The sequence below is a fragment of the Ambystoma mexicanum genome, chromosome 1q (assembly GCF_040938575.1).
Source record: "Ambystoma mexicanum isolate Mex_15411 chromosome 1q, UKY_AmexF1_1, whole genome shotgun sequence".
Classification (NCBI taxonomy): Eukaryota; Metazoa; Chordata; class Amphibia; order Caudata; family Ambystomatidae; genus Ambystoma; species Ambystoma mexicanum.
Window position 1 is genome coordinate 495,613,947 of NC_090922.1, and position 12,077 is coordinate 495,626,023.

Below are 12,077 nucleotides of genomic sequence, written 5' to 3' on the forward strand. Positions count from 1 at the left end.
AATGTGTGTTATAAAAAGGTCTTAACAAATTGTGACTTTAGACATTTGATGTATAAGCAATATGTGAATTACAGTATCTGTGCCTTGCAAAAAAGTGCTTTTAAGACAAACAGTGGCAACGACAATAGTGACAATAGTGACAACGGTGGCTGAGGTGTGTGGCAGTTCCAGGCAGAGCAGAGCTGTCCACGTCGTTGTGCTACAGGAAGTAGCATTTCTTTCACACCATACCGCGGAGCGGTGTAGCGGAGCTGTGTGGCTGAGGTGTGTGGCAGTCTGCCGCAGTCCGCTGCAAACGCGTAGTAAACGCACTCCAATGGAACCGGAGGTGCGTCCAACAAACGCCGACACGGAGGGGAGGAGAAGGCAAAAAACTATGACGGTATCCATCGCACCCAATGAGCCAGGCGGTGCAACACGTAGGAGAAGTAAGTCAGCCTCCCTACTGAAAGGACTGGGGGGGGGTGCATTCCATCAGGGGCTACCTTTCCCCCAGTGCTAATCAGACGCTGTTTGGCGCCAGAAATGCGACATTACAATCGCAGGGGGTGAGGGGAGAGAAGGACATATGCATCCCACTCATCCCACCTGAGTCACTGGATTCAGTAAATACTGCAAATTTAACTCTACCAGCCCTACCCGATCAGACTCACCTCCCGGCAACTTGCCAGTCCAATGACCTGCAGCCCTCAAGTGCGCGGAAGCGAGGAATGGGAGGGCAACAGGCAATAGGGCAAAGGCATTCAGAACTATCACAGGGACTGGGACAGGGACAGGGACAGGACCCTGGGGTTGAACAAACTGACATTTTTTTACACACAGACTCAAACCTAAAAGATGTCCCGTGCCCCACAGTGGGAGGGGTAATGTCAACCATCTCAGCAACCGTATCAGACAAGATATTGGGTTCAACTAACACTATGCGTATCCAAGCAATGTTCCACGAGGACGAACAAAGAACCAATAACAACCTCAAGCTGGGGGATAATGCCAGTGTTACCATCTGTGACTCCACCGAGATAGAAATCGAACAAAAAGGACTGTTAAATGCTCATAACATAGAGAAGATTTCGGAGTCAGACAAAGAGGACGTTGAGAGTAATATCTCAACGGACGAGGAGTCGGAGGGCTCCAATAAAGAAACTGACGCGGAACAGGAAAAATTACTAGGAGGAACGGCGAAAACTAAAGAGAGACCTAAAGTGAACACCACTTCTAACCCAGGTCTCCAAAATCAAAAAAAAAGGGGAGACGAGGAACCAGCTAAGCTGACCCAACAGGGGCAACGGACACCAAGGAAAGAGTTCAAAAAACCAGGACGACGGCTACGAGGACGCTATAATCCATCTTCGTCCCATCTACTAAACGTTTCTCTTACTCAGCAACCTAAAAGAAAACCGAGTATAGAGACCGAGATCTCGGATGCAGAAATGCTTGAAATCGCGGCGGATTCTCAGCCCGCACAAAAACAAAGAAGAACGGAACTAGATATAGGGCCGACAGACAAGAACGGGCTTGTGGAACAATCTCAACCTCACAGGGCTCCGTCAGCAAGAAAAGCACCCGGTCCGGACCTTCATAACCTAACCGAAACAATCACCCCGAAGAATCAAGTAAGGACTACCAGTGTCCTAAACAAAATTAGTTTGGACAGCACACGATCTATAAGTCCTCCGAGGAAAAGACCCGCGACCATTGAACAGATAACAATCCAAGAAGAAGGACAGGATGAGGAGGTCAGGGAAGTGAAATCTCCAAATAAGTCAATGGATGCTACACTGTTAGATCCCCAAAATAAAGAAGAGAGATGGGCCTGGACTAAGCCCCATTTAACAAAGATCCAAGAAAAGGACCATCCAAACGTCAAACAAGCGCAGCAGGGTTTTGATAGCAAAATCTATGAGAATGAGAGGGCGACTTTTAGAAAAGGGGGAACTCCAGATAGACCGCTGGGGGCGATTGGATTAAGTCCCGCACTGGAACTCCGAACATCGCCAAAAAGATCGGAAAAATTGCTTACCCCCCCAAAAAAGAGACGCCTCAGTGAAATTGCAGCCTCACTACAAAAGGACTCGCCCAATAAGAAGCCGGATATGATTGCGACTATGTCAGCCATGACCGTAAGTTCTAGCACCTTTCGGCAAACTATACGAAGCAATCAAGGAAAATGTACAAAACAATACGGCAATCTTATCGAATGTGATGGACAAACTTACCCTCATAGAGACTCGCCTCTTGCCAATAAATCAAAAAATACCCAATCTGGATAATACCTTTGACTCCAAACGGAACACGAGACCACCATTAAGTGAGCCCACATGTACACTGTTCACAAAAAAGGGAACAAACCCAGGGATTTCACAGGAAGTTGAGAACCAAAAAATACACTGGGAAAAAAAAATTGAAGCCCTGGAAAGAAAGATCGAAAAGCTTGAAATGCTAAATAAACACCTTGAGACTCCACTATCGAATACTGCTACCGTGTGGGGGGAAAGGGGAGATCTTCATAAAAACCACGAACCCATCATGTTGCTCTTAAATCCAAAAAACCAGAAACAAGGGCCCAATGGGGCTAAGCCAACAAAACTGCAGTTACCCGAAAAAGAGCGGAGAAATATGAAATCTAATTCACAAAAGCAAACTCCGACTCCGATGGAAATGACCACCGAATTGTCGATAAAGAACCCCACGAAACTACAACAAGAGATCAAAAGCCGAGAATCCACAATAGGCTCCCCAAGATCACCGAAAACAATGGAAGAGTTCCTACAATGTGCAGAGGTAATGAACATCTCCACCTATTCTGAGGATGGTTCAAATATAATATCGGACTCACCCATAAAAGAGGTCCATATTAAGAGACCAACAAGCAAGGCTGACACCACTTCTCGCAATGTGAAAGCGTCGGATGGGGGTCCCAACGAAAGGGAGACCAGAGCATCCTCCGAGAACCTGGACCAAAGAGCAAATGAACCAATGACATATAGTCAGGCGCTCAGATTAAGAATCAGCCCACGGACATCGAGAAAGAGAAAAGAGAAGACGCAGAGAACTCCAAATCGACAAACCGATTGTGAAGAAATTAATGTCCAGGAAAACACTTCAACAAAATCAAATAAGATAATTCGAGTCTTTAAACTGGAACAAATTCGACCAGAGAGATACTCACTCATCTTAAATAGATCGACAATACTACAAATCATAAAGAAAGTTAAAACGTTGAAAAGAATTACTTCGGATGATCTGATATTAGTGGAACCCTATCACAGGGAAAAAAAAGCAAAAGCTTTCATTCACCTAAAAGCAGAGATCGTTGCTTATATCAACGAATCAGCATATCAAGATCTGCACCAAATGGGGTTTCACTTGTGGGAAATAAAAAGTAGCTCATACAGTCGAGACATCGAGGAGGACAAGAGACAAACACGAAACAGCCAGTATCCCCTCAGATCCCGATTTGAAAATCGAAATTGGGCCCAGAAAACTCCCCGCTCGCAAAACTCCCGAGCATATCTTGACCATCGAAGATTTCGAGATAGAGATCATAGAGACCAATCGCCAATCAAAGAAAGAACAAGGACTCACCTAACAGGTTATAAGAACATAAAAGACAAAACGGGACACTCCGGACAATCACAAAAAAGATTAAAAGAACAAGAAACTCCCACCCCTCCGCGAATTAACCACAACAAGAAAGCCTCCGGGGAGGACACATACACCCTTCAATCCTCCACAGAAAAAGGAGACCCAGAATCGCAAAGAATGGGCCCGTGGAACTGGATCTCATCAAGATGGACAAAAAAACAAGTAAAATAGCAATCATCGAAGGTGGGGGTCCGTGAAAACAACTCTAAAGATACAACACTCGACCACCCCACAGCGACCTCTTTTTCTCTTGCCTCTTGGAACACGAGAGGCCATATGCATTTGACAATAGCAGGAGACGTCAATTTAAATCAATTCGACATACTATGTTTACAAGAAACGTGGCTCTCAATACAACCAAGTCTGGATGGGTACTCGGTCGCAATCTCTCCGGCAGTAAAAGGCCTACTCGGCCGACCGTCATCAGGATTGTTAACTGCCATAAAATCTAGCTCGGGTCTAACAGAACCCAAAATCTGGAAACAATCTTACGAAACACTGGTAACGCTGACTTCCCACACCCAGAGAAAGGCCAAGATTGAAAATGTTTTCCAAAAGACTATAACAATACTCAACTGCTACTGGAATCCACAAAGAATGTCTATCAAAACTTTCTGCGACAATATGACTATGGTGATTGATCACCTATATGCAGAATTTGAAAAAATTGAAATCATAATCTGTGGCGACTTTAATGCCAAATGCATTCAAGTAACGAAGGATCGAGCTTGCTCTAAATCCCAGCGACAGTGGGAAGATGCCGCCTCAAAAAGAGGAAAGGCATGGAATAAGGTCATGACATCACGACACATTCAAAACGTGGCGACGCTTTTTCCCTCCCAAAATAATATTCCAACATGGGAACGCATGAGCTCCAAAGCAACATTAGACCACATTTTTGTGTCGTCTGGCCTCATCCAAGATTTAGAAAGCTTCCAAGTCCAGAAAACGGTGAATAGTGACCACAATTTATTGAGATCTGATTGGGTCATTCCTCATATCAAACCTAAAACATACGACTGGGAGACAGAAGTAAACAGACAACAAACGCGACTCAGACTGACTGAACGCGACATTGACAAAATTAAAAGTTCTTGGGAGCTAAATCACAACAAAATCGGCAATAAAGACACTGAGGAAAGACCTAATAACTTGCCGCTATTACTTCCCTTTCACAAGAAAAGCTCAAACAGAACAAAGAAGATAACAAATAACATGCACACCTATAATAAAGAGCTGGTACAAAAAAGACAGATTGTCCGCAGATTACTAAGATGTGCGAAGAAAACAAATAATACAGAAGACTGGACCAGCTGGCAACTGGAAGCAAAAAAGTATAAAACCTGGCTTAAACAGAACAGGGCCAGTCGCTATCAAAATGACGCCGAACAGATGATGTCCGTACTACAATCAAAAAAATCTAGTCAACTCTGGTCATTGATAAAAGACAACAACTGTACCAAGAGTTCGACTTTTACAAATGCAGTCCCAGAGGAAACCTGGATCCAATACTATACGACCCAATTCAAAAGCCCCCCGGATAATTCGAATGGGGTTACACCATTCCCAGACACTGTTTGGGTCGACCTATCAAATCCGGAAGACATCGAAACGGCCATTAGAAAACTAAAAACCTCCAGAGCCCAAGGTCCCGATGGTCTGACCAATGTAGACTTAAAGATCTCCCCCCCTAAATGGGCCGCGGTAATCAGCGACATCTTTGACATCTGTGGCCGAACGAAGAAGATCCCAGAATCCTGGCAAAGAACCGTTATTGTTCCAATTTATAAAAAAGGACCAAGGCAGGACCCGGCTAGCTACAGACCTATAGCGTTGCTAGATATCCTGAGCAAACTATATGCCACTCGCCTTTTGGCCCACTTTCGGACCTGGGAGAAAAACAGCGAGGCCAATGACCACTTCCAAACGGGCTTTCAGAAACATGGTTCCACGACTATCAACCTTTTCACTCTGAACATCCTGAAAGCCAAAGTGAAAGAAGGAGCACCCAAAGTCTATCTGGCTTTCGTCGACCTCTCGAAAGCCTTTGACAAGATCGACAGATCCAGGCTATGGGCAAAGCTGCAAAGCTGGAAATGCCCGATGAAAATATTGGAGCCCATTATGGCACTCAACACGGATATAAAGATGAGAGTAAGACTCAATCAACTTGGTATTGGAGAAAGTGAAGGCAAAGGGAACTTCTAAGCCCAATATTTACCTGGTCAACGAACACATCGAAGTGGTCACCAACTTTAAATACTTGGGGACACAACTGGACTCTTCCAAAACAGACCTTAGTCTTCAAACTCAACTGTGGGCAAAAGTAAAATGCCTAACGGCTCAAATAAGGGCGATCGATCGTAAGTTCGGAAAGTTCTCCTTGATACCAGCCATCCTGTTCTATAAAACGAAAGTAGTTCCATCCTTGACATATGGAGCAGAAGCTTCGTTATATCTTCCTCCGCAAATCTTGAACAAATTGGAAGGATATGTGTGGAAAACGTTGCTGGGTCTCCCCAAGTCTACTGCAATAGCTGCCATCAGAAGGGAGCTAGGACTGGTTTCTTTAACATCCTTGGTAAACCAAAGTGCGATGCGCTTATACAGAAAAATCATCTCTGCGGACACTCTACCGATTTTGAACATTATTCACGCAGAAACTTCAACCGGCAACTGTTTCGCACTAAAAAACTGGGTCAACAGGAGACTAGAAGATCTTGAAATGATCAAATGTTCCCCGACGGAGCTAAAGGAAAATCCAGATCGTATCAAAACTAAAATGGAAGACATGGATTGGATTACCACAATAGAGCAGGCAACCAACAACAAACTATTGAGTCATCTACCACCCTCTTTTAACAAGTTGAAAAAACCCCTAAATTACTGTGCAAAATTTCCGGAAAAAAAACTGAGAAACGTGATTATGAGAGCCCGTTTTAACCTGCTACCAACCAGAGAGATATTGGCGCTCAGAAATCAGGGTTCTGTAACACTCTGTCGTCTCTGCAAAAACCCAAATACAACTGAAACACTAAAACATCTGATAATGGATTGCATCGCCATTAATGACATAAGAAATGTCTATTTACTCCCTTTGTCTGAGAGACTATGGTTTTTGCAGAAAAACGACATATGGAATAGACTAATTTCCGGGGAGAGCACCAAATGGTCTCAGGCACTGTCTAAACTGATCGATTTAGTCTTTACAAAAATCATGCAGACTAATGCCAATGAGTTCGTGGAAACCAGCTCCTCAGTGGCCTCCACAATGGCGGATGACAAAAAGGAAGTCGTTTCTCTTACCTTTTCTTCTTCTTTTCTTCTCTCTTCTCTCCTTCTGCTGATCCCTGAAGAGCGTTGCCCTGGTCGGATTTGCTACTGTTTTCGTTGACAAAACTCAGTTTTAACTGTGTAAAGTTCAATAAAAAAAATAAAAATAAAAAAAAAATAGTTGTGGCTTGTATATAGGGATTAGATACACATTTGCCAGGCACTACCATCATGGTATTAACTGGCCACAATGGTAGCAGTTCCAAAATGGTGTGATTACCTGGGTATAGTACTGCCTGGCAAATGCCTCATACTCGTAGTGGGTAGGAATGGCCCTAGGGATTACCACAGCCAAGGGCCATACATGTGTGGATAAATGACCAAACACCTACAAGCTTTGTGCCCCTTCTCATATCCCATTTCACTGTAGTGGTACTATAATCGAATAGTTTCGGCCTAAGGCATGGTAAAAGGTTGGTAAAAGAGAGTAATAAAGAGAGAGACTATGCGAGAGATAAAAGGAGAGAGTTGAAAACAGAAAGGTGAGTTGCATACCTCTCAACTCACATGCTTTAGACAGGTGTCACCCACCAGCGAATCTGTTCACTCACCCGCCAAGCCTATTATCTGATCATTCACTTCAATGGACTGTCACCTGCTCGTGACAAATTGACTTCTGCCCTGTAGGAGTAAAAGGATGAGTAGAGGCTAAAATGCTCACTCAGCCTTCACACGTCTACACACCAAGAGCGTGAACAATCATAAAGGTAAAACAGGCACAGTTAAGCAATATACCTCCTTCACCTTTTGTGGTAACATGGGACGAGGGACGGTTATACCTTTAAAATGGGTGTGGATGTGGTTCAGTGCCAACCAAAATAGCAAAGTATAACAGTCCAACATCAAGGAAAGTCCAATCAAGGTGCTATGTAAATATATGCTTTAATAAAACACATCTCATACCGTAATAATTAACTAGAAAACACTGTAAAACCCACCCCTGTAGAAAGAATACTGAATATGCAAAGATAGAATAGATGCAGCATTCTGGGTAATGAGACAGGGGATGAAAAGGCAATCAAAGACCACAATGTTGAAAGGATATGTTCATGAGGTTGCAAATAGGATTAAAATGGCCTTTCCAGTCTCTAAGGCTCAAAGATGGACCATGACCCAGTTAGAAGCCAATGGTACTTTTTTGCGGTTCTTGCTTGTCCGGCAGCACCAAATCAGACTTCTTAGCACTTGTGCAAATATCGGGAGAGTGCAAAGGGCAACAGATGGTCCTAATGGTTGAAATGTGTGAAACGGTTCTGGAAACATGGCTCGAAGCAGTTAAAATAAAAACACTAGGATTCCGAATTTCTTGACTCTCAAGGCTGTTGTGTGTCACAATACAGGGCCTCAGGGAGAAGATGAGTCATTTTCTCATGCTCCCATACATGGGGGAGGTTGAAACTCAACTGCAGGGGTAATTCAACACCTTGAGGTCATGGGTACCGCTCTAGCTGTCAAAGAGGCAGGTCTTGTTTGTCAGCAGCAGGTTGACCCCCAATGGTCCCTCTGGATTCTTAGGTGACAGAGCCGGCTCTGCCTTCGAACACCTGCCTTCACCTCACAACTGGCGACTCTGGACAGAACTGCTCTCCCAGCAGGGTCCAATCAAATATTTTTTCAGGTTTGGAGTCCAAAGGATCATTCAAAGAAGTGGTGTGAAACCGCTTCTTTTAAAGGTAAAGGTCTGCAGGTGACTGTGATTATGCTAGCTTGCTTTAGGGGTCCAATCCCTGCTCTTACCATGAGTGGACTTTGCCCTTTTGACATCACACCCAAAGTGCATTGTGCCATAAGAAGTGGAGAGGACAAGAAAGAGAAAAAGAGGCAGAGAGAAACCAGAAAGCAGATGTTTCCCCAAACTTGTACAGATCTCACTCTGCCTACACTAACCCCACCCCCTTCCCTTCCCAATAGAATCAAAGGTCTTTAGATATGCAGCACCCTGATGTGAAGGTTTTCCTTTTGTATGGGTGTGTTTCTCTGATGCGTGGGCCATGGTAGTTGTCTGCTGTGCGGCTGTCCCTGGTGGAGGGCGTTGCCCTCTCAAACAGATCAAAGAGGAGGCATGGTCATTCAGGTTACTGGATTGTCATTTGACGGCATGACCCCATCTGATCAGAATGCACATCACCTTCCAAAGCTGAGCTTGGCTCACAGGAGCTGACACATATGTTATCTCAAATTTACTGTGGCTGCAGTGATCATAAGTACTGCCATGCACGATGCCTTAACTCGGGCATTGCTTTATTATTAGAGTTTGAAGCGGGAGAATGGAAGAACAGACTCCCGCCCTTCCCCTCTCGCGCTTGGCCTAGAGGATCACGGCCTAGACACCCGCCACGAGAGGAGTTTGCCTATCTACCAGACAACCAAATACCCTGGTACAGGAACATACGGATGTGCCCACCTACCTGCCCAGCAGCCCGCCCTGCCCATGCTGACACCTGCGGCATGGATCAACTCGACTAAACCTACACGTCGTTAGAGATGCCATGACGACCTAGCCAACGGTCAGCACACTTGTGCACACATGCACACCGGACACTCCCACACCAATCCACACGAAGAACATACTCAGTGCTATGACATAGGCGACAGACATACCCACGGACGTGCATCTTTATTATTTTCCACATAGGCTCTCAAAATGCAGAAACGCAAGACGCATAATGAATTTATCTAAAAAGGCTTGCTCACGCTTCTTCTAAGAACCATGTACCATAATGAAGAATATAACGGAGACACGATACTGAGGATAGAGCAATATGATACCGTAACCTAAAGAGCTCTGCATCAAACGGTTCCACCTATGCACCAGGCCCAAGTAGGCCGCAAGCAAAAGTTTCCATGAACATTGAATGAGCGAGAGCTCGGTTGCTGACCCTGCAGAATGAGCCCGGCGAAAGCACACCGCCAAGGGCACGATGTTGCAATCTTGCACGCTGCAAGCCAACGCCAAGGTCGCACCTGCAAGATAAACCAGGCACACAGTGGGAAAAACAATATTAATTGTGCGGAATTCTGCCTCAAACACGGTCCCACCTCACGTGACAAAGCCAAACCTGACAGGATGCCAAGCCCAGGAGGAAGGAGACGCCTGAATCCCACGTTTCAAGACACGGGCAGATACAATTAAAAGACTCATTGGACATCTGCAGCAGTGGGAGTAGTCGACCTCCCAACATATGAATAAATCCTCACATTGTTTACACCTACCCATAGTAAAAACATTGTTGCAAATGACAGGTGCACCGCGAGCTGGGAACAGCGATAGTCCCAGACTGGGAGGCTCGCGAGCGGACCAATCAGAACATGGGGCTCTTATCACTGACGCCATTAACATTGACCAATCCTCAGAGGTCTTCATGTAATAATTTTCATGTATCAAATTGAAGGGACAGCCCAAGTATATCACCTGACTAACCCTCAACCACTAATACCGTTCTCTATATGTATGCTATACTAACCCTACCACTCGAGTAACCAATCCAGAGTGGAAATAGGTTTTTTGCTAAACTTTGTAAAATGACGCAAGTAGTGCGTCATACTAAGGTAAAAAGGGCCTGCGATCCCCACGATTGTGTGTGTGTCAGGACGGACGCGTACGATCCTTGACCCATCCCTGCCGTTTTGTCTAATAAACAGCAGAGTCACCTTGCTTCTTGCGTGTGTCTCATACTCTATCTCTTTTGGGATATACGGGAGGAGTTGGGGCCTCCCTGCCCGGAGGTCTACGGACGGCCCGGCCGACCCCGGCAGAATTTCCCCCCGACAAGTTTATCCTGCCAACATCATGGGCTATTTATGATCATAATAGTTTTGGTTATGGGGTGCATATCTCAAATGCAGCCACTGCACTGCAGAGACTTTGCTGTCAGCGCTGCTGTCAAATGGGAAACTGTGACCTCTGAACAGCCATGGAACAGTGTGTGGCTTGCTGTCAGCAGTGGGAGCTCTGCCTGAAGCCAGCCATGGGAGAGAGGTGGGCTTTGTGTCAGCAGTTGGATCTCAGTGGGGTTGCTGCTTGGTCTTTTAAGGGGGAGAACAAGGTTTGGTGTTTGCAATTGATATTGATAGAGTTTAACATAATTCATTTCAAAAGAGGGTAAATGTTTTGGTGTTATGAACTGGGAGGGGTCCGTTTGGCTCAGCTCCAAGGGAGTGTTGATTTGTTCCTGTTGCGCAATGGGACAGTTCCAGGTTTCAAGTGCCTTTTGTGCCCCCACCAGGAAAGACGCAGTAACCGACCGCCAAATATGGAAGGAATGTCCATGTGCTAAACGCAGGCGGTAATCCATGGTGATACACACCTCTCTGTCAACATTACAATTAGATAGGGTGAGCGGTGCAGTGGCTTCCCCTGGAGGAGTAGGTGAATGCACCAAGAATGGTTCACCCTCCATGACCCGCTCCATCGGGAAAAGCCAAAGCAAAGTGGCATGGATGGATGGGGACAGCTGGGGGGAGATCTGGCCTGTGTCTGTTTTGCCACCATCGTATCCCTTGGTGCAGGATTTACTATCAGGCTCCAAGCAGGTTAATAATACATTGCAACATGACAGTGCTTGTAAATGGGAATACTATGGCACTGTATACACAGCTATATGTGTATTATTGGCGTGGAACCAAGCTAAAAAGATAATAAAGGCATGAGCCTCTCCACATTCATATTACTGTACATGTCACATGTGGGGAAATGGGTCTAGGTAGGAGGAACGCACGGACTCACCAGCCACTACGAATGCAAAAAGAAGGCCGAGCCTTCCGATGAAGGCCCTCATGGCGATGAAGAGGATGGAGCCGGGCGTGCAGACCTGAGGAGCCGAGCGCCTTCTGCCTTCACGGAACTCGGTGACGTGCCTTTTATGTGCTGAACGCACAGCACAACAGAGGGATGGGTCGATCATCTGCTTGGAACACATTCAAGTTGTTGGACACATTTGGCTCGCCGGCCTCTGGCCACACATCTCCCTGTAACACAGTGTGCATCGCCGAGCTTCCTATCTGCCAACTTCTCTACACATTGCCTCAATGTGCCAAGTGCACAGTCTGACCAATGCGCGAGGCGTGAGTAAATAACATTAAATCTACACACAGTGTCT

At 45.5% G+C, this 12,077-nt stretch overlaps 1 protein-coding gene across 1 annotated transcript in view; it reads right to left on the reverse strand.

Moving 5' to 3' along the window:
* The window catches only part of LOC138521615 (phospholipase A2 inhibitor and Ly6/PLAUR domain-containing protein-like), a 293,027-nt gene extending 281,226 nt beyond the window's left edge, over nt 1–11,801 (reverse strand). Inside the window, exon 1 of the mRNA XM_069634573.1 lies at nt 11,705–11,801. Within this exon, the coding sequence (XP_069490674.1) occupies nt 11,705–11,756 (52 nt within the window). The 5' untranslated portion in view covers nt 11,757–11,801. The remainder of the gene's footprint in view (nt 1–11,704) is intronic.
* Between the last annotated feature and the right edge of the window lie 276 nt (nt 11,802–12,077).